Below are 23,506 nucleotides of genomic sequence, written 5' to 3' on the forward strand. Positions count from 1 at the left end.
GAGCAATAACTGTAATCTGCAAAATACACTATACAGGGGTTGTTTAAGACAAAAGTACAGTATGCAACCAATGCAGCATGTTTCTTTACATGGTTTTCACATATCTCACTGTCATTTTATTTGAATAATTTAAAGATATATATCAATATATATGTTTCACTTCTCTAGAGCACGTCCAGAGTATCCATTGACACTGCTAAAGCCCAGCAAAAAAGCACATCAGTACCACAGTGATAGTAGATGAATAGTGAATGGTGGGCTCATCTGTACATAACTAACATTGAGCTTTAAAATCACTTCAGTTTTGTACAAATTTTAATTAATCTTTGCAATTCATGTATAGTGATATTGAATGGATAATGCCCGGTTGCTGTTTGTTTACATTTATATGACTTGTGCAACCCTGTTTCTGGACTTCCTCAGCATGTGACTTGCATCAGTGTAATAAAGCACATTGGACATCCATGTATGTATAACAGTCTGACACCCATGATAAATGTGTACAGGTCCATTTACGGGCACTTGAAATTAGTACATTATATCGGATATTTTACATGCATTTGTGTTAATAAATTGGCCAATGTACAACCTGCTCTGCATGTGTCGGCTGAGATCTCTCCCACTGATCTGTGTGAAACTGTACATCTAACTGTGAAAAAAGGAGTTAGTTTCTCTTAGTTGTTGTATCAGTCTGGAAACCAGATGTTTTGCGGTTGACCCCTGACCTCTGACCTGTTGCCTTGGTTTCAACAGAAACAGAGATAGTGTTTGAAGGATGCTTCTAGTTTTCTGAGAATCTGCCGGTACAATTAGGAACCCCACAATGAGAAGGTGTGTCAGTGGCTCTTTCTTTTGGTCATCAAATCAGTCATGTGCAGTATTTTCCAGACAAGACTATGTGCACGACTTCATCTTATGTACACACTGCACTCTTCAATCTTCACTGCCACTCAGATAAATTAAGCTATACTGCACACCGACAAACATGCTGTGTACAAAGAAAAGTCCCAGTGTTTCCCATATGTAGAATTAATTTGTAGTTTATAGGCAGTACACAGATGTAATATACATTTACAAACATATCTTATCATTCGTATTAGTGGTAACGGTGGTATACTGTACAAAATATCAGCCAAAAGAAAACAAACTGTGATAATGAGGCCATCTTGTGGCTGCAGTGAATCTTTACCAACATCCCTACAATAACTGAGATGGGGGAGAAAAAAAGACTTGTTTACATATGGACATTTAGACTTTACTAATTTCATAAATTGCCATGTTATTTGTATTCAGTAACTGACTACATTTGAAAATAATCTGACCCAGCGCTCTTTATTAACATGGCTACATGTTGTAGCAACATTTCCATGAGTACCTGAAGAGAATCCAGCGCGTTGTGGATCCTCTGCAGTGACCAGCAGGAGGCGACAGGAGATAGATTACATGAGAACGCTGGCGCTCTGGCCTGAAATCAAATTATATAACCCTAGACCAAGTGTGTGGATCTTTCTATAATGTGAGGCATTGTAGTTAACATGATGAGGATGCAGCTCCCATCAGCTTTTGGTTTCAAATTGTGGCTGACTGCCTATTTCTCATGAGGTTGTTTTATGAATAAATGTAGCATGGTTCCGATGACATGGGGTATATTAAAACCAAGAATCAGTGTCTACATGACAATGATCTACATTGAAATCTCCAGTATCGCCCCTTTATGCACTCTCATGTCATTTAGCAGCTCAGCAGGTCAGTCCTCATTGCTGCCATGAGGAGGAGAGGGCCCCAGATGTGAGCCCGGATCACCTAAGCACCCTGCCAGTTGAAGAGGAACATGACCAGAGAGCCGATCAGCAAGGAGCGTGTTGTAGGCAGCGGTGCGATACCACCAGGTCCCCTCACTTTGTGAAAAGTGAAGGTCACGGGCAGACACCCTGACACCTCTACAGAATATTAACTGTTGAACAGACTGCAGATATATCAAAGCTGAGCCTGATGGTGACGAGTTAATAACATCTCCATCAACCATGGAGGCTCATGTATTTGTGTGTATAAACGCTCTCTTTATTCAGACATTTTGATTGGGTTTTTCAGGTTGCATGTCACATTTGGCAATGCAAAAACTGCATCACAGAAATAATATTATACAATAGAGTGTATATGTATAATCATGTCAATAGGTCATCAACAACAAGGTGAAACAATTCCCCAAAATGCAACAATAGATGTTCATGTTTACTTTTGTTTGGAGAAGCAGATACCACAAACAAAAGGTAAAAGGATCCAGAGTTATAGGCGTGTTTGTGTATTTGTCCTAAATGATAAGGCCAAAGATATTTGGTGTGTTAGATTTCACACCTTTATCCTTGTAGATCTTCTTGAGATCACTCAGCATGAGCGAGATGGGCTTGATGAGCAGCAGTACATTGATCAAGACTGGAGCCCCTGTCATGACCACGAGGACCCAGATGCTCCTCGGATCAAAGTCAAATAGTTCACATCATCTAGTCATCAGGAAGATACTGACAACAACCACAAACTCTCTGTTCGGTCCGAGAGCATGAGTCTCATTCTTCAAGCCCCAGCCACGACCAGACTCTGACCAACAAAACATGACCGCAGCTCAGGAAGAGAGAAGAGATGCTAAAGGAAAAGGCTGCAAACGGTAATGGCAAGCGTTTCACAGCCTTACTGTTTTGTAAATCAAAGTGAATATGATATAGAGAACACAGAAGGCGTGCTGAATGGAGAACGGATTAAGGCTCTCACACCAACAGGAACAAGACAAAAGAAAAGGCACAACTCCAACTTGCGCAGTAAGAAAAAAAACTGGACTATTGGAGTGGAAGAAAACGTAAATGATCTCAACAGGGAGACGAGAAACACTTGTCCCCTCTGTGTGAAATTTTGGGCTGTTTATGACCATTTGATATTTTTCACAATTGGCAGATTAACAGACCAGATATAAAAAAAATCATAATATAATCAATGCAATTTATGAAGATATAATTACAATATATTTTCAAAATATGCATGTTTTGTCGTCCCCCTTTTTTTCACCAGCAAAAGTTCAAGACATTTTCGTAAAAAAGAGGTACGTATTTTTGTTTTCAAACCCATTACATTTGTGTTAGTTGACATGTTTAACTCCACCTGCTGTTAAAAATACTTCTATGTAGCTGTCAACATTTTTGTGTAATCATATATACTTCTTTGTTATGAAAGTGTATGTGTTTAAGTGACGAGGAGACAAACAGCTCATCCTGACAAATTCTAATTTGTTACACAAAACAAAAATGCTCTTAAGATTTTCTGCACAATTTATGACAAACTTGATTTTTGTCCAAAGTAAAGAGAAGTATAAAACGTAATTAATGTCATTGGGTGTCTGGTGGGGCTAGATTGGGGAGTGGATGTAGCATCAATGAAATACATTTATGTATCACTAATCTGGGCTGGAACTGAATATGGCTCCGTGGTTTATGGTTCAGCAGCAAAGTCTGTGCTGTCAGACCTGGATGTGATTCAGGCCCGTGCTTTGAGGATTTGCTTAACTGCAGTGAAAACAACACGAGTGTGAGCTCTTCAAGTTGAGGCAGGAAAAATGTCACAGTAGCTTTAAAGGAAACAGCTGATGGCCAATTACCGTATCAACCTAAGGGGTCGCAAAGAATGTCATCTCACTAAAACGGTCTTGGAGGCCCGTTGGGAGAGGGGAAAAGTACAAAACACAGGTTTTAGATGAGTAGGCAGGGACATAGCAGAACAAATGAAAGTTAAGGAATTATAGTTTTGTCCAACTGTGCTGTTGCCCGTGAGACCAGACTTGATACTGCAAAAAGCTTGTATGGATATGAAGCTACTGAATATTAAACACAGAAATAAAACAGAAGATCTAGTTCAGGAATATTACAGTTACAGGGAAAGGAATTACAGTGAATATATGCAACTTTTTACAGAAAGTAAAATACTCATCTGCAGTGATTTAGCGTCAGCGCTGTCAAGCATTAAATCAGGAATCAGCCAGAAATCATCAAGACCTGTATGAAATATTGTTTACTAACTAAAGGTTAGGCAGCCAGGAGACAAACATTGTGTTCATGTGGGCACCAGTTCTTTCAGGAATCCTTGGAAATGAGGAAGTAGACAAGTTAGTCAAAGAGGCAGTCAGGAAGATATGTGAAAAATATAAACTCACAAAATCGAAGGGAAAAGCATAGTTTGGAGTGAAATAAACAAACCGTGGCAGCAGTATTGGGATAGTGAGACGAAATGAAGATACTTACATGAAATTTAAAATATAGTAGGAGGGGTTCGAATAAAAAAAATAATAATCATGATTACAGTCCGTAAATCGTTAAAATGATTTCCCTTGCCCAATATTGATACAAAAATGCATTTGATTATTCTTATTGCATATCACTCCAGTGACTAAATCAATTCATGTCTTATCCATTTTAAGTTTTGAGTCAAGTAATTAAGTAAAACACTGATTCAGGGAAGGTGTTGCTATGTGTCACAGCAGTCCTGAATTTGAGGTCCAGCATTTACTTCAGACCTACAATCAACTGGTAGTAAATGCCCGTGTATTTCCAGTGAGTAATTATGCAAACAATGATGTGCAGTATGATAGATTGTGTACTTTTGCTCTCAGTAATGTTTTATTTTTGTTGTAGGTTCTCTAAGATGAAGGCCATGCCACTGTTCCTTAACTGGAACCCTTGAGCTGGTGCATCATATCAAGGTGAATACTTCTCAGTGATTCACCCATTGTGGCTCACTACAGATTACTTTGCTCACTATTCGCTGTATGCTATATTTAAAATATTTTCACTGATCCATTTTGCCGTCAGACAGCTCTCTCCGACAGGGTACTGAACTAAAAGAGAAACTTAACTATTTTATCTTTTAAAACTCACCAGACTCCGTTGAAAGCCACAGCCCTGGTTGGAGTCAACAAATGATTGCAGTTACATGGAATCCCATGTGAATGTGATGGATAAGGTGGGGAGACATGAGACTTCATGAAACTGGCCAGCAACATCAGACTGTGATGAGGGGACACTATATTATGGGAGACTAGGAGGAATAATAATGACTACCTGAACCACCCAGGAAATATGAAGACAAACAGATTAATTGATGGGCAAAGACATAATTTGAAAATAATGTGGATTTTATTTGAGAAAATAAAAACACAAAGTCAATTTGGCAGTTGAACAAGAAACGCATTATTGGTAAATTCTGTAAGACTTCAAGTGTTTAACAAACTAAAACACAAGCTGCTACTAGGCTGAGTCTGGTGAATGGTCAGACCTACTGCACTCTGGAGTTTTTTTTTCATCAAATGTAAATTATATTGTGAATATTTTTGCTTAAACAACAACAATAACTGTTAACACTGTGTAAAATATATTGGCTTTAATTAAAATTGTCATTGGGAATGGTTTCACAGTTCATCTATGATTTTGTTTGTGACTTACAGCCTGAAGTGTGTGAACAAGTTATGTCGCACCTGCTTACTTTACTGAATAACCCATGTCTGCAGAAAAATACCATATCTGGCCACCTGTAGGAAATGAAAGATAAGGAAAAGAAACATCATTTAAGTTTCATTTCCTTTTTTTGGCCACACCTTAAGAAGCCACAGTCGTTCACTCGTTACGGACAAAGATCATTTTACATAAAAGGTGAATAGGTTCGCGGTTCATAGCTTTTTAAACTCAGTTTCTTTCCAGGATTCAAGCAGTCTTCACCATGAACACCCTGAACCAACAGTACGAGGAGAAGGTGCGTCCCTGCATTGACCTCATTGACTCTCTTCGCTCTCTGGGTGTAGAGAAGGACTTGGCGCTGCCTGCTATCGCCGTGATTGGAGACCAAAGCTCGGGGAAGAGCTCCGTGTTGGAGGCGCTGTCAGGGGTGGCTCTGCCAAGAGGGAGCGGTGAGTTTTATTAACTGAAAAACAATAATATTATTTGAATTTCTCAACATTTGGATTCTCAAATCAACACAACTGAAAATATAAGTCTGTTTCGGCCCGTCAGCAAATAAAGCATTAACCTTTAGCTGGTGTCTGGTTTTGTCCCTTTGTTATGGAGAGTGATGTAATGACTCCAAATGATGGATGTTCAACATTAAATCTAGGTTGTGTGTTGCCTGACACAAAGTGACATTTGTCGAATTAAGGAAGTCTCAAAACTTGCATGTCTGGTACAGCAGGTTTAAATGAAAGCACCATGCCAACACCACAACAAAAAACAAAAAAAATGTAAGACAGCAAGAATGCCACAAACCAAATGGAGCTCGACAAGATATCTGTGTTATTTACTTAGAAATGAGAGAAAGCAGGGTTAGCCCATGGCTGACCATGGAGCACAGCATCCCTGGTTTGAGTTCAGCTGGGGTATCTCTCTCCCTTGTTTCCTGAGAGGGAGTGCTCAGTTAAGGGCTCAGTGTGCTTGTAAAGAACCAACTGACGCAGGTGAAAGAATGCATTTTCCTAACAGGATTCAGTTTTTTGTGATGATTTATTTAACAAAAAAAAAAACAAGCAACCAAACAAATGAACAAAGAAAATCCTGTCGCTGCCTCTCCTGCTCTGGTAAAAAACCATAGGCGCTCACTGGTGGATGCTGGTCCTGTACCTGCCTACTCCTATATATTAACCACAGGTGCCCACAATGTTACCCAATTCATAAACAAACTAAAAACTAAGTATACTAAACAACGACAAAAAACAACTAAACTAAACTAAACGACTATTAAACGAAAAGCTATCGAAATATCAAAAATCAAACCTAATTAAGCACACATCTAGAATAATTAAACAATAGTACTTATTGATAAAATAACTAAATACAATCAGTGTTATGATTTCAAAAAGCAAAGTTTATTTATGTCTTCATCATCACTTACTCTTCATTAATTCAGGCATTGTGACAAGATGTCCTCTCGAACTGAAGATGAAGAGAAAGAAAGAAGGAGAGGAGTGGTACGGGAAGATAAGCTACCAGGGCCATGAAGAAGAGATAGAAGATCCTGTACTTGTGGAGAAAATGATAAGAGAAGGTACAGTATGAACTATTTTTTAATGTTACTATCAAAAGCCAAATATTGTTGGATCTTCTGATTTTCTTTTAAGAAGAAGTGATCAGCACTTCCGCCCTGTACTCGTCAAACATCATGTCCTTTCTCTACAGCCCAGGAAAATTTGGCCGGGGTCGGGGTGGGGATCAGTGATGATCTCATCAGTCTGGAGATCGCCTCTCCTGATGTCCCAGACCTGACGCTCATTGACCTGCCCGGCATCACCAGGGTGGCTGTAAAGGGACAACCTGAGAACATTGGAGACCAGGTATGCTAGTTCAGTGTCCCCAAAACATTGTTTTCATAGACACAATTTATTTGGTGGAAAGTTGAAAAGTAATGACAGTGAGATCTGTGGTAGTGATTTAGTAGTTCTATGATAAATAACATTATAACAACTGAAATTAATATTTTTCAGATAAAGAGACTGATCCAGAAGTTTATAACAAAACAAGAAACCATCAGCTTGGTGGTTGTTCCATCCAACGTGGACATAGCAACCACAGAGGCTTTGAAGATGGCACAGGAGGTGGATCCCGATGGAGACAGGACTTTGGGTAAATGGGGCTGATTCTAGTAAAGCAACACTTGGACAAATTACTTGACTTTTAGATAGTTTACTGTCTGTTTGCCTTTTTCTCTCTCAGGTATCTTGACCAAGCCTGACCTGGTGGACAAAGGCACGGAAGAGTCCGTGGTGGAAATAGTCCGTAATGAGGTCATCCACCTGAAGAAGGGCTACATGATTGTCAAATGCAGGGGACAGAAGGAGATCACAGAGAGGGTGTCTCTGACTGAAGCAATAGAAAGAGAGAAAGCCTTCTTCAATGATCATGTGCATTTCCAGTAAGTTGATTTTTGGGGGGGGATTGTAACCCATTTTTTCATGCTGAATTATTAGTGCTGTGATTTGTGTTATACATAATATATGATACTTAATAGCTATTTTCTTGTTGCTGAAGGACTCTCTACGATGAAGGCCATGCCACTATTCCTAATCTGGCTGAGAAACTCACCCTTGAGCTGGTGCATCACATTCAGGTGAGTACTTAAGCCGATAAATTAACAGTGTTCTACAGGTTAACTCGCTTACTTAAGTTGTTTAAATTATGACCCATGTTTAATTTGCAGAGATCTCTTCCACGACTGGAAGAGCAGATAGAGGAGAAACTAGCACAGACTCAAGCAGAGCTGGAGAGATATGGCAGTGGACCCCCATCTGACCCAGCTGAAAGACTCATCTTCCTCATTGATGTGAGCTCCCTCACTCTTCATAACTTTCACCTGGCTACAACAACAAATGCTCATGTATGATTTGTCTTTCTCATGTGTGTGTGCTGCAGAAAGTGACATCATTCACACAGGATGCCATGAGTCTGACTACAGGAGAAGAGCTCAAGTGTGGAGACAAGCTCAATGTCTTTTCTTCACTCAGAAGAGAGTTTGGGAAGTGGAATGCCCACCTGGACCACTCAGGAAATAACTGTATGTATGAGTTTGATGTGGTCTACAGCTGTCCACCAGCAGGACTCTGAAATATAATTTTGTGTGTTGCAGTTAACAAGAGAATTGAGAGAGAGGTGGAGGGATATGAAGAGAGGTACCGTGGAAGAGAACTGCCGGGCTTCATCAACTACAAGACCTTTGAGGTCATGGTCAAGGAGCAGATCAAACAGCTGGAAGAACCGGCTGTCAAGAAACTCAAGGATATAGGCGGTGAGGATTAGAGGTGTAAGATTGAATATAGGACAGAATTATCCAGTAATTATTTTTCTTTAATATTAACGTTTTCTCTTGATACTGTACAGCCACCAGTGAAGTGCTCGATGGAGATGTAACTGCTTTATCTTCTTGTATCTCCATTTCTTCCAGACGTTGTTAGGAAGGTGTTCATTCAGCTGGCCCACAGTAGCTTCATTGGATTTCCCAACCTCATTAAAACAGCCAAGGTATCCATCTTCTCTGAGTGTTAAGAAATGTAATTTGCATCATTTTTCTGTCGGTGTTAAGGCTGACCAGAATCGTATTTTCTAGACAAAGATCGAAGCCATCAGGCAGGAAAAAGAGTCCACTGCTGAATCCATGCTGAGAACCCAGTTCAAGATGGAGCTGCTTGTTTACTCTCAGGACAGGACCTACAGCAACAGTCTGAGTGACAGGAGGAAAGAAGAGGATGATGAGGATGATGTATATTATGACGATGATGCACTAAAAATCTCACATCTTTATGAAGAAAAGAGTATTATGTACAGCATGGATAATCGTGCAACACTTCAGGAGCTGATGTTGCACCTTCAATCATATTACAAAGTATGTTTTAATGCAGACCAATTATACCTGAACAAAACAATGACAGAAATGTTTAGACCCTTGTTCTGCTGTCGTTTCTCAAAATTTTCTTTCTTTTTCCTCTTTTAGATTGCCAGCCAGCGTCTGGCTGACCAGATCCCGCTGGTGATCCGCTACCAGATGTTGCAGGAGTCTGCTGTCCAGCTGCAGAGGGGGATGCTGCAGATGCTTCAGGACAAGGAGAATTTGGAGTTCTTTCTGAAGGAGGATTGTGACATTGGCACCCAGAGGGCTGGTTTGCAGAGTCGCCTTAAACGCCTCATGAAGGCCCGGGCTTTCCTGGTGGAGTTCTAGCAGAGATCAGGCATAGGCGTTGTTTGAACTGTAACGTTGGCGGTTCCCAAAATTCAACTTCATTTTTGTAATTCCAGTTCACAAGTTTCAAAGTCTATGGGAATTTAAAATTGGCTTTTAGATGACTGAAATAAGGTCGTCATTGAGTGCGGAGTTGTTTTAAATGTACTGTCATCTGTACTTCTGTCATTCCAAGAGAAAAAAAAATCAAATGCCTGATTTTTTATTTGGTAAAAACAGATCATAGGAGTATATTGTCTAACTAACATACCATGTTTCTGTGATATCCCCAGTTCAATTACTGATTTGCTCTAGTTCATATGTTTGTAGTGGTTTCCTATTAATTGCTGGACCACTTTAATCAAACAGGTAGTATATTTTTCTGCAACTGCGTCTTTTTCATGTTGTGCAAATACATTTGTTTAAATAAAGAAATCAATTTGACTTTAATTGTTTGTCTTATTTGGCTATTCCATCTTGCTTTTACTAATCAATCTAACAATCTGTTCTCTCAAAATAGGCATTGTCATTTTTCCATTTAGGGTTACATATTCTTAACATGAGCATTTAGTGACTTTAAAGAAAGTTTTACACAACATAAACAGATCTAATACTACTACAATCACTATGATGCCAATACTATTATGATAAAAATGATAATTACTAAAATCTTGATCTGTCCTCTTCTTGGACAGTATAGCAGCAGAGCATGAGCAGCTGCAGCTTCATGTTAAGATAGGCTGACCTGGGACCTGGTTAAATAGAACACTACATATTTCTGTCCCATGAATCAAACTAAAATATTAAACACACTTCTTTCATTTACCTTATAGTTCTTGGTACTGACTTGTAGCAGTGTGGTTCTTGATGGCGTTGTAAACTTTGTTGATCAAACCTGCTCACGACTACCCCCTTGTGGCTTTGGAGAAAATAGCAAAAACAATTCTAGTTTGACAGCAAAGCACAAGTTGTAATGTAATCCCTAATAATTATAGAAATGTATTTCAGATATCCTAAACAGGTCATCAATAAACAAATGTGGTTTTTCACCCTGAGCAATTAACTTTCTGCATCAGTGATGTAAATAAAGCTGATTCAGCCCAGACTTCCAGTCCAACATCTGCCCCCCTGTAATGGTTATACACCTTTATTTCTGATAACCATTGATGAATGCTTTTCTCGAGGCAAATAACTCCAGAAGTTTATAACAAAACATGCAATGTGGACATAGCAACCACAGAGGCTTTGAAGATGGCACAGGAGGTGGATCCCGATGGAGACAGGACTTTGGGTAAATGGGGCTGATTCTAGTAAAGCAACACTTGGACAAATTACTTGACTTTTAGATAGTTTACTGTCTGTTTGCCTTTTTCTCTCTCAGGTATCTTGACCAAGCCTGACCTGGTGGACAAAGGCACGGAAGAGTCCGTGGTGGAAATAGTCCGTAATTTGGTCATCCACCTGAAGAAGGGCTACATGATTGTCAAGTGCAGGGGACAGAAGGAGATCACAGAGAGGGTGTCTCTGACTGAAGCAATAGAAAGAGAGAAAGCCTTCTTCAACGATCATGTACATTTCCAGTGAGTTCATTATTTTTGGAGTAATTATGCAAACAATGACTTGCAGTAGAATAGGTTGTGTCATTTTTACTCAGTAATTTTGTATTGTTGTAGGATTCTCTACGATGAAGGCCGTGCCACTGTTCCTAAACTGGCAGAAAAACTCACCCTTCAGCTGGTGCTTCATATCAAGGTAAACGCTTCTCAGCGGTTCACCAAAGTGGTTCCCTTTGGATTACTTTGCCCATTTCAGGTGTTAAAATTCTGACACTGGTGATTTTCAGAGATCTCTGCCTCAACTGGAAGAGCAGATAAAGATGAAACTAGCACAGACTCAGGCAGAGCTGGACAAATATGGCAGTGGACCCCCAGCTGAGGCCGCTGAGAGACTCTGTTTCCTCATTGATGTGAGTTTACTATCTGTCACTTACTAAACACTGCACCGCCTCTTTTTTAATTTAATTCGCACACTTCTTTTATCTGAACCTGTTTTATTTTAGAGAGTGGCGGCGTTTACAAAGGATGCTATCAGTCTCACCACAGGGGAGGAGATCAAATTTGGAGGCAGGCTCAACATGTTTGCCATACTCAGAAAAGAGTTTGCATGAATATTTTTCCCTGGTTGATGTCTCAACGTGAACCGGTAAGTTAAATGAAAGTCAAGGAAACGAAACCTGTCTTTACTTTCATTTCCTTACTCTTCTGCATCCGCTTGTTCATCAGTTGAACTCAAGTGTCGGCATCATTGCAGCTGCTATTTTATTCCTTCTTTAAACTCAGTTTCTTTCCAGGATTCAAGCAGTCTTCACCATGAACACCCTGAACCAACAGTACGAGGAGAAGGTGCGTCCCTGCATTGACCTCATTGACTCTCTTCGCTCTCTGGGTGTAGAGAAGGACTTGGCGCTGCCTGCTATCGCCGTGATTGGAGACCAAAGCTCGGGGAAGAGCTCCGTGTTGGAGGCGCTGTCAGGGGTGGCTCTGCCAAGAGGGAGCGGTGAGTTTTATGAACTGAAAAACAATAATATTATTTGAATTTCTCAACATTTGGATTCTCAAATCAACACAACTGAAAATATAAGTCTGTTTCGGCCCGTCAGCAAATAAAGCATTAACCTTTAGCTGGTGTCTGGTTTTGTCCCTTTGTTATGGAGAGTGATGTAATGACTCCAAATGATGGATGTTCAACATTAAATCTAGGTTGTGTGTTGCCTGACACAAAGTGACATTTGTCGAATTAAGGAAGTCTCAAAACTTGCATGTCTGGTACAGCAGGTTTAAATGAAAGCACCATGCCAACACCACATCAAAAAAAAAAATGCAAAACAGCAAGAATGCCACAAACCAAATGGAGCTCGACAAGATATCTGTGTTATTTACTTAGAAATGAGAGAAAGCAGGGTTAGCCCATGGCTGACCATGGAGCACAGCATCCCTGGTTTGAGTTCAGCTGGGGTATCTCTCTCTCCCTTGTTTCCTGAGAGGGAGTGCTCAGTTAAGGGCTCAGTATGCTTGTAAAGAACCAACTGACGCAGGTGAAAGAATGCATTTTCCTAACAGGATTCCGTTTTTTGTGATGATTTATTTAACAAAAAAAAACAAGCAACCAAACAAATGAACAAAGAAAATCCTTTCGCTGCCTCTCCTGCTCTGGTAAAAAAAACCATAGGCGCTCACTGGTGGATGCTGGTCCTGTACCTGCCTACTCCTATATATTAACCACAGGTGCCCACAATGTTACCCAATTCATAAACAAACTAAAAACTAAGTATACTAAACAACGACAAAAAACAACTAAACTAAACTAAACGACTATTAAACGAAAAGCTATCGAAATATGTCAAAAATCAAACCTAATTAAGCACACATCTAGAATAATTAAACAATAGTATTATTGTTAAAATAATTAAATACAATCAGTGTTATGATTTCAAAAAGCAAAGTTTATTTATGTCTTCATCATCACTTACTCTTCATTAATTCAGGCATTGTGACAAGATGTCCTCTCGAACTGAAGATGAAGAGAAAGAAAGAAGGAGAGGAGTGGTACGGGAAGATAAGCTACCAGAACCATGAAGAAGAGATAGAAGATCCTGTACTTGTGGAGAAAATGATAAGAGACGGTACAGTATGAACTATTTTTTAATGTTACCATCAAAAGCCAAATATTGTTGGATCTTCTGATTTTCTTTTAAGAAGAAGTGATCAGCACTTCCGCCCTGTACTCGTCAAACATCATGTCCTTTCTCTACAGCCCAGGAAAATTTGGCCGGGGTCGGGGTTGGGATCAGTGATGATCTCATCAGTCTGGAGATCGCCTCTCCTGATGTCCCAGACCTGACGCTCATTGACCTGCCCGGCATCACCAGGGTGGCTGTAAAGGGACAACCTGAGAACATTGGAGACCAGGTATGCTAGTTCAGTGTCCCCAAAACATGTTTTCATAGACACAATTTATTTGGTGGAAAGTTGAAAAGTAATGACAGTGAGATCTGTGGTAGTGATTTAGTAGTTCTATGATAAATAATATTATAACAACTGAAATTAATATTTTTCAGATAAAGAAACTGATCCAGAAGTTTATAACAAAACAAGAGACCATCAGCTTGGTGGTTGTTCCATCCAACGTGGACATAGCAACCACAGAGGCTTTGAAGATGGCACAGGAGGTGGATCCCAATGGAGACAGGACTTTGGGTAAATGGGGCTGATTCTAGTAAAGCAACACTTGGAGAAATTACTTGACTTTTAGATAGTTTACTGTCTGTTTGCCTTTTTCTCTCTCAGGTATCTTGACCAAGCCTGACCTGGTGGACAAAGGCACGGAAGAGTCCGTGGTGGAAATAGTCCGTAATGAGGTCATCCACCTGAAGAAGGGCTACATGATTGTCAAGTGCAGGGGACAGAAGGAGATCACAGAGAGGGTGTCTCTGACTGAAGCAATAGAAAGAGAGAAAGCCTTCTTCAACGATCATGTGCATTTCAAGTGAGTTCATTATTTTTGGAGTAATTATGCAAACAATGACTTGCAGTAGAATAGGTTGTGTCATTTTTACTCAGTAATTTTGTATTGTGGTAGGATTCTCTACGATGAAGGCCTTGCCACTGTTCCTAAACTGGCAGAAAAACTCACCCTTCAGCTGGTGCATCATATCAAGGTAAACGCTTCTCAGCGGTTCACCAAAGTGGTTCCCTATGGATTACTTTGCCCATTTCAGGTGTTAAAATTCTGACACTGGTGATTTTCAGAGATCTCTGCCTCAACTGGAAGAGCAGATAAAGATGAAACTAGCACAGACTCAGGCAGAGCTGGACAAATATGGCAGTGGACCCCCAGCTGAGGCCGCTGAGAGACTCTGTTTCCTCATTGATGTGAGTTTACTATCTGTCACTTACTAAACACTGCACCGCCTCCATTTGATTTAATTCGCACACTTCTTTTATCTGAACCTGTTTTATTTTAGAGAGTGGCGGCGTTTACAAAGGATGCTATCAGTCTCACCACAGGGGAGGAGATCAAATTTGGAGGCAGGCTCAACATGTTTGCCATACTCAGAAAAGAGTTTGCGGATTGGAAAGATATCATAGTGTGCTCTGGGATAACATGTAAGTGCATCAAAAACCTGGTCATCGCGTAATGTCTTTGCTGTGGTTTCCAAAAAATAATAATCTAAAGTGTAAACTATTGAGTAAGATATTGAAAAAATGATTTTTTTAAATGCCATTTTCCATCTCAGTAAAAACAAAGTGCTCCAGACTGCTGTATAGAGCACTGCTAACCAAGTGTTAACCTTCTTTGTGTCCACTTTTCTTCACAAATTCATCCTTATTGAAGTCAACCTGAATATTGAGAGAGAGGTGACTCAGTATGAACAAAAGTACCGCGGAAGAGAACTGCCCGGGTTCATAAACTTTAAGACCTTTGAGGACATGGTCAAGGAGCAGATCAAACAGCTGGAAGGACCTGCTGTCCTGAAACTCAAGGAAGTGGGAGGCATGTCATATTATGATTTTACGATGATTGCAAGCTTGCTGAATATGTTACACCTTCAAGATATTATTAGATCTTGTATTGTCTGATTTGTATTTTGTTTTTTAGACATTGTGACAAAAGAGCTATTTAAGTTGGCACAGAGCAGCCTTGTTGGATTTCCTAACCTCATCAAAACAGCTCAGGTATAATTTTCATTGCCCATATATATAACTGAACATTGTTGAATATTTACTGCTAATTTTGTATGTCCTGTAGATGAAGATCGAAGCCATCAGAAAGGAGAAGGAGACTGCAGCAGAGTCCATGCTGAGGACTCAGTTTAAGATGGAATTGATTGTTTACACTCAGGACAGCACATACAGCAAGAAGTTAGGGAAGCGTAAGAGGGAAGATGAACAGAACGGTTTCCCTTTCGGCAATGGTATACCAGTGAAGACAAGCACCAGCTCCACTCCTAGCAATGACAGTGGGGCCACCGTGAAAGAGATGATTAAACACCTGAAATCCTATTACCAAGTAAGTGTAATCTACATGCTGTACATTTTTTTGTTTTTTTATTTCATACATCACACATTTAACTACGGTAAAAAGGTCGGTAAGATAAAGTACATTTGAATCTGCACCTCCTCCCATTGCATTAACGATCTCCTTTTTCCTTGTTTTGAAGGTGGCGTTTAAATGTATATTATTATCAGACTAAGTAAGGTACATGGTTCAAATGTTATTTTGTTAGCAGCTAAATATATACATATACTGTGTGGATCGGGGTATGAATATCAGTAGAAAAGAAATGACATGGAAAATGAAGCAGAGCAGATCATTTCTAACAACTTTCGGTATAAACCATGTACATTAACGGTATAAACCAAATACCCATATCTTTGTTACATTGACAGATATAGCGTGATACTCTAACTTTTTCCTTTCTAAACCGCAGATTGCTGGCCAGCGTCTGGCGGACCAGATCCCACTGGTAATCCGCTACCAGATGTTGCAGGAGTCTGCTGTGCAGCTGCAGAGGGAGATGCTGCAGATGTTTCAAGACAAGGAGAAAACAGAGTCGCTGCTTCACGAGGACTCTGGCATAGAAACCAAAAGAATCCACCTTCAGAACCGCCTTGAGCGGTTGTCAAAGGCACGCGCGCTGTTGACTGACTTTAGTATGAACACATACAACTTCAACCAAGGGCGTAGGTTTGGCCTCAACATTGGAAGGGACACAATGACCCACGCCCCACCCCCCACATCCACCCCTGTGTGTGTGACCTCTGCAAAAAAACATTCAAAAAAGAGGACTGTTTAATTCTGACAACCAACTGGTTTATTAACAAACCATCTTAGATCTGTATAAACATTTCAATAAAGTATAGACAGGAACAGATCAAAGACTAAAATAATGTAAAACAAATTAAATTAGTTTGTAATAGAGAGAAGAAAGAAACAACAATATTTCAGTTTTTTTGCATCCAACATCATCATCAATTATTAGATTCAACCAGATTCACTATATGATCTTATTTCCTTTTCTATTTAGTAGTATTATTTGTTTTCTTTGGCAGAAAGAGGGCTGCAAATGCCTTAATGAAGGCCTGTACATACCTGGTAGAGTTCCAGAGATAGTTCAGGCCTGACAGCATGATTTTGTTTCTTCAGCTTGACAAATACATTCATGGTTGTGGATTGGGTTTATTATTTGTCACATTGGGTTTTGAGATCCATCCATCCAAGTTATCTATTTGATACCCAGAATATGTGAACATGTCATTGTAACAGAGAATCCTCTTAAAACTGGAAGTTACAATCAAAAAAGTGTTTAAGCCCTATAAACCACATAAGTCATCATAACAAGGATGAATGAGAAACATTGCACCAACATGGTGAGGCTAGTGAGAACCAGACTTGGACTATTATTTTGGCAGTAATGCATGAGTTTTTAATGTTTCTTAATTTAAATGCCCTGTCGCATATTCAACATATATACATTTAAACAGACGTACACCATTTCATGGTGTACACATGGCTTAACAATAAACAATCAAAGCATTGTGTCTACGAGTGAGTGCATTGTGATAGCAACATTCCCTCTGTTGTTGTGATGCATCAAATGCATTTTGTAAAAAAGGCACCAGGACTTAGAGAAAGAGTTGCAAATACTATTTTAACAAGCACTGTTTCGGAAGAGCGCCATTGTATTGATGAAGAAATGCACAAGAAATGTATGCTCACAACTCCTTTTCTTTTTACTGTAAAATAATAAAGAACAAATAAAAGAAGAAGAAAAAACGTATATTTCCTATTGTCATCAATTATTTAGTCAATGGGTTTTACAGTAGTCATGAATTAAAATGAACATTGTGATTTCATAATGTTTTATTCCTAGCAGCCTACGTGCGGTTTGATTTATGTAGCAGAGCATTATGTATATTTTGCATTATGTTTCTCCATCATCCCTCCGAGGACAAAGAGCCAGTGTTACCAGCAGGACTTTGATGAAAAGTAAACTGGTATAGAAGTATACTTTGTAATTTAAAAGATGATTACCTGGGAATGTTATACATTATATGACCATACTGCATCAGAGCTTAACATAGCCTACACAGGCGGTTAGCACTGGTCATCCTATGTTGCATGAATATTTTTCCCTGGTTGATGTCTCAACGTGAACCGGTAAGTGAAATGAAAGTCAAGGAAACGAAACCTATCTTTACTTTCATTTCCTTACTCCTGAAGAATCCGCTTGTTCATCAGTTGAACTCAAGTGTCGGCATCATAGCAGCTGCTATTTTATTCAGTTTCTTTCCAGGATTCAAGCAGTCTTCACCATGAACACCCTGAACCAACAGTACGAGGAGAAGGTGCGTCCCTGCATTGACCTCATTGACTCTCTTCGCTCTCTGGGTGTAGAGAAGGACTTGGCGCTGCCTGCTATCGCCGTGATTGGAGACCAAAGCTCGGGGAAGAGCTCCGTGTTGGAGGCGCTGTCAGGGGTGGCTCTGCCAAGAGGGAGCGGTGAGTTTTATGAACTGAAAAACAATAATATTATTTGAATTTCTCAACATTTGGATTCTCAAATCAACACAACTGAAAATATAAGTCTGTTTCGGCAAGTCAGCAAATAAAGCATTAACCTTTAGCTGGTGTCTGGTTTTGTCCCTTTGTTATGGAGAGTGATGTAATGACTCCAAATGATGGATGTTCAACATTAAATCTAGGTTGTGTGTTGCCTGACACAAAGTGACATTTGTCGAATTAAGGAAGTCTCAAAACTTGCATGTCTGGTACAGCAGGTTTAAATGAAAGCACCATGCCAACACCACATCAAAAAAAAAAAAAAATGCAAAACAGCAAGAATGCCACAAACCAAATGGAGCTCGACAATGATATCTGTGTTATTTACTTAGAAATGAGAGAAAGCAGGGTTAGCCCATGGCTGACCATGGAGCACAGCATCCCTGGTTTGAGTTCAGCTGGGGTATCTCTCTCTCCCTTGTTTCCTGAGAGGGAGTGCTCAGTTAAGGGCTCAGTATGCTTGTAAAGAACCAACTGACGCAGGTGAAAGAATGCATTTTCCTAACAGGATTCAGTTTTTTGTGATGATTTATTTAACAACAAAAAAACAAGCAACCAAACAAATGAACAAAGAAAATCCTGTCGCTGCCTCTCCTGCTCTGGTAAAAAACCATAGGCGCTCACTGGTGGATGCTGGTCCTGTACCTGCCTACTCCTATATATTAACCACAGGTGCCCACAATGTTACCCAATTCATAAACAAACTAAAAACTACACTAAAAACGACAAAAAACTAAACTTAAACGACTATTAAACGAAAAGCTATCGAAATATGTCAAAAATCAAACCTAATTAAGCACACATCTAGAATAATTAAACAATAGTACTTATTGATAAAATAACTAAATACAATCAGTGTTATGATTTCAAAAAGCAAAGTTTATTTATGTCTTCATCATCACTTACTCTTCATTAATTCAGGCATTGTGACAAGATGTCCTCTCGAACTGAAGATGAAGAGAAAGAAAGAAGGAGAGGAGTGGTACGGGAAGATAAGCTACCAGGACCATGAAGAAGAGATAGAAGATCCTGTACTTGTGGAGAAAATGATAAGAGAAGGTACAGTATGAACTATTTTTTAATGTTACTATCAAAAGCCAAATATTGTTGGATCTTCTGATTTTCTTTTAAGAAGAAGTGATCAGCACTTCCGCCCTGTACTCGTCAAACATCATGTCCTTTCTCTACAGCCCAGGAAAATTTGGCCGGGGTCGGGGTTGGGATCAGTGATGATCTCATCAGTCTGGAGATCGCCTCTCCTGATGTCCCAGACCTGACGCTCATTGACCTGCCCGGCATCACCAGGGTGGCTGTAAAGGGACAACCTGAGAACATTGGAGACCAGGTATGCTAGTTCAGTGTCCCCAAAACATTGTTTTCATAGACACAATTTATTTGGTGGAAAGTTGAAAAGTAATGACAGTGAGATCTGTGGTAGTGATTTAGTAGTTCTATGATAAATAACATTATAACAACTGAAATTAATATTTTTCAGATAAAGAGACTGATCCAGAAGTTTATAACAAAACAAGAGACCATCAGCTTGGTGGTTGTTCCATCCAACGTGGACATAGCAACCACAGAGGCTTTGAAGATGGCACAGGAGGTGGATCCCGATGGAGACAGGACTTTGGGTAAATGGGGCTGATTCTAGTAAAGCAACACTTGGACAAGTTACTTGACTTTTAGATAGTTTACTGTCTGTTTGCCTTTTTCTCTCTCAGGTATCTTGACCAAGCCTGACCTGGTGGACAAAGGCACGGAAGAGTCCGTGGTGGAAATAGTCCGTAATGAGGTCATCCACCTGAAGAAGGGCTACATGATTGTCAAGTGCAGGGGACAGAAGGAGATCACAGAGAGGGTGTCTCTGACTGAAGCAATAGAAAGAGAGAAAGCCTTCTTCAATGATCATGTGCATTTCCAGTAAGTTGATTTTTGGGGGGGGATTGTAACCCATTTTTTCATGCTGAATTATTAGTGCTGTGATTTGTGTTATACATATAATATATGATACTTAATAGCTATTTTCTTGTTGCTGAAGGACTCTCTACGATGAAGGCCATGCCACTATTCCTAAACTGGCTGAGAAACTCACTCTTGAGCTGGTGCATCACATTGAGGTGAGTACTTACGCCGATAAATTAACAGTGTTCTACAGGTTAACTCGCTTACTTAAGTTGTTTAAATTATGACCCATGTTTAATTTGCAGAGATCTCTTCCACGACTGGAAGAGCAGATAGAGGAGAAACTAGCACAGACTCAAGCAGAGCTGGAGAGATATGGCAGTGGACCCCCATCTGACCCAGCTGAAAGACTCATCTTCCTCATTGATGTGAGCTCCCTCACTCTTCATAACTTTCACCTGGCTACAACAACAAATGCTCATGTATGATTTGTCTTTCTCATATGTGTGTGCTGCAGAAAGTGACATCATTCACACAGGATGCCATGAATCTGACTACAGGAGAAGAGCTCAAGTGTGGAGACAAGCTCAATGTCTTTTCTTCACTCAGAAGAGAGTTTGGGAAGTGGAATGCCCACCTGGACCACTCAGGAAATAACTGTATGTATGAGTTTTGATGTGGTCTACAGCTGTCCACCAGCAGGACTCTGAAATATAATTTTGTGTGTTGCAGTTAACAAGAGAATTGAGAGAGAGGTGGAGGGATATGAAGAGAGGTACCGTGGAAGAGAACTGCCGGGCTTCATCAACTACAAGACCTTTGAGGTCATGGTCAAGGAGCAGATCAAACAGCTGGAAGAACCGGCTGTCAAGAAACTCAAGGATATAGGCGGTGAGGATTAGAGGTGTAAGATTTAATACAGGACAGAATTATCCAGTAATTTGATTTTCTTTAATATTAACGTTTTCTCTTGATACTGTACAGCCACCAGTGAAGTGCTCGATGGAGATGTAACTGCTTTATCTTCTTGTATCTCCATTTCTTCCAGACGTTGTTAGGAAGGTGTTCATTCAGCTGGCCCACAGTAGCTTCATTGGATTTCCCAACCTCATTAAAACAGCCAAGGTATCCATCTTCTCTGAGTGTTAAGAAATGTAATTTGCATCATTTTTCTGTCGGTGTTAAGGCTGACCAGAATCGTATTTTCTAGACAAAGATCGAAGCCATCAGGCAGGAAAAAGAGTCCACTGCTGAATCCATGCTGAGAACCCAGTTCAAGATGGAGCTGCTTGTTTACTCTCAGGACAGGACCTACAGCAACAGTCTGAGTGACAGGAGGAAAGAAGAGGATGATGAGGAAGACAAACCAAAAAGCTCAACATTTGATAAAGAAAGGACTATTATGTACAGCATGGATAATCGTGCAACACTTCAGGAGCTGATGTTGCACCTTCAATCATATTACAAAGTATGTTTTAATGCAGACCAATTATACCTGAACAAAACAATGACAGAAATGTTTAGACCCTTGTTCTGCTGTCGTTTCTCAAAATTTTCTTTCTTTTTCCTCTTGTAGATTGCCAGCCAGCGTCTGGCTGACCAGATCCCGCTGGTGATCCGCTACCAGATGTTGCAGGAGTCTGCTGTCCAGCTGCAGAGGGGATGCTGCAGATGCTTCAGGACAAGGAGAATTTGGAGTTCTTTCTGAAGGAGGATTGTGACATTGGCACCCAGAGGGCTGCTTTGCAGAGTCGCCATAAACGCCTCATGAAGGCCCGGGCTTTCCTGGTGGAGTTCTAGCAGAGATCAGGCATAGGCGTTGTTTGAACTGTAACGTTGGCGGTTCCCAAAATTCAATTTCATTTTTGTAATTCCGGTTCACAAGTTTCAAAGTCTATGGGAATTTAAAATTGGCTTTTAGATGCCTGAAATAAGGTCGTCATTGAGTGCGGAGTTGTTTTAAATGTACTGTCATCTGTACTTCTGTCATTCCAAGAGAAAAAAAAAAAATCAAATGCCTGATTTTTTATTTGGTAAAAATGATCATAGGAGTATATTGTCTAACTAACATACCATGTTTCTGTGATATCCCCAGTTCAATTACTGATTTGCCCTAGTTCATATGTTTGTAGTGGTTTCCTATTAATTGCTGGACCACTTTAATCAAACAGGTAGTATATTTTTCTGCAACTCATATTGTGCAAAACAATTTGACTTTAATTGTTTGTCTTATTTGGCTATTCCATCTTGCTTTTACTTGTCAATCTAACAATCTGTTCTCTCAAAATAGGCATTGTCATTTTTTCATTTAGGGTTACATATTCTTAACATGAGCATTTAGTGACTTTAAAGAAAGTTTTACACAACATAAACAGATCTAATACTACTAGAATCACTATGATGCTAATACTATTATGATAAAAATGATAATTACTATAATCCTGATCTGTCCTCTTCTTGGACAGTATAGCAGCAGAGCATGAGCAGCTGCAGCTTCATGTTAAGATAGGCTGACCTGGGACCTGGTTAAATAGAACACTACATATTTCTGTCCCATGAATTAAACTAAAATATTAAACACACTTCTTTCATTTACCTTATAGTTCTTGGTACTGACTTGTAGCAGTGTGGTTCTTGAATGACGTTGTAAACTTTGTTGATCAAACCTGCTCACGACTACCCCCTTGTGGCTTTGGAGAAAATAGCAAAAACAATTCTAGTTTGACAGCAAAGCACAAGTTGTAATGTAATCCCTAATAATTCTAGAAATGTATTTCAGATATCCTAAACAAATGTGGTTTTTCACCCTGAGCAATTAACTTTCTGCATCAGTGATGTAAATAAAGCTGATTCAGCCCAGACTTCCAGTCCAACATCTGCCCCCCTGTAATGGTTATATACTTTTATTTCTGATAACCATTGATGAATGCTTTTCTCTAGGCCAATAACTTAAGACTCCTGTGTTATTTATATTTATCTGGTGTATTTCTCTTGCATACAGGCCCTTTTGCTAGTCACATCAATGTGTTCTTTGGCAAGACACTTAACCCCAAATTGCTCTTGTTGGCTGTGCATACAGTGTATGAATGGGTATGAATGGTTAGTTATGAAGTCCTCGGGGGGCAGGTGGCTCCTTGCATGTTAGCCCCTTACATCAGTGTCTGATGGATGTGAATGGGTGAATGACATGAAGTGTTAAAGCGCTTTAAGTGGTCGAAAGACTAGAAAAGCTCTATACAAGTACAAGTCC

At 39.8% G+C, this 23,506-nt stretch overlaps 3 protein-coding genes and 1 pseudogene across 3 annotated transcripts; all 4 read left to right on the top strand.

The window, feature by feature from the left end:
- The first annotated feature begins 5,632 nt into the window (after positions 1-5,632).
- Positions 5,633-10,173, top strand: LOC129106264 (interferon-induced GTP-binding protein Mx-like). The gene is made up of 12 exons (XM_054617644.1): positions 5,633-5,941; positions 6,931-7,068; positions 7,200-7,354; positions 7,505-7,643; positions 7,734-7,932; positions 8,049-8,127; positions 8,218-8,340; positions 8,430-8,571; positions 8,644-8,802; positions 8,959-9,035; positions 9,121-9,396; positions 9,505-10,173. Exons 1-12 carry the CDS (start codon positions 5,755-5,757, stop codon positions 9,727-9,729), a joined length of 1,899 nt encoding a protein of 632 aa, XP_054473619.1. The 5' UTR covers positions 5,633-5,754; the 3' UTR covers positions 9,730-10,173.
- On the top strand, positions 10,168-11,896 carry LOC129105979 (interferon-induced GTP-binding protein Mx-like). Its single transcript, XM_054617266.1, has 5 exons — positions 10,168-11,020; positions 11,111-11,309; positions 11,403-11,481; positions 11,573-11,695; positions 11,789-11,896. Exons 1-5 carry the CDS (start codon positions 10,900-10,902, stop codon positions 11,894-11,896), a joined length of 630 nt encoding a protein of 209 aa, XP_054473241.1. The 5' UTR covers positions 10,168-10,899.
- A 111-nt stretch (positions 11,897-12,007) lies between these two features.
- On the top strand, positions 12,008-16,996 carry LOC129106401 (interferon-induced GTP-binding protein Mx-like). Its single transcript, XM_054617792.1, has 12 exons — positions 12,008-12,285; positions 13,274-13,411; positions 13,543-13,697; positions 13,847-13,985; positions 14,076-14,274; positions 14,368-14,446; positions 14,538-14,660; positions 14,753-14,894; positions 15,124-15,282; positions 15,388-15,464; positions 15,538-15,798; positions 16,220-16,996. The coding sequence occupies exons 1-12, from the start codon at positions 12,099-12,101 to the stop codon at positions 16,583-16,585; spliced, it is 2,025 nt and encodes a 674-aa protein (XP_054473767.1). The 5' UTR covers positions 12,008-12,098; the 3' UTR covers positions 16,586-16,996.
- A 1,020-nt stretch (positions 16,997-18,016) lies between these two features.
- Positions 18,017-23,197, top strand: LOC129106053 (interferon-induced GTP-binding protein Mx-like; annotated as a pseudogene).
- The last annotated feature ends 309 nt before the right edge of the window (positions 23,198-23,506 follow it).

Source organism: Anoplopoma fimbria, chromosome 17 (genome assembly GCF_027596085.1).
Source record: "Anoplopoma fimbria isolate UVic2021 breed Golden Eagle Sablefish chromosome 17, Afim_UVic_2022, whole genome shotgun sequence".
NCBI lineage: Eukaryota > Metazoa > Chordata > Actinopteri > Perciformes > Anoplopomatidae > Anoplopoma > Anoplopoma fimbria.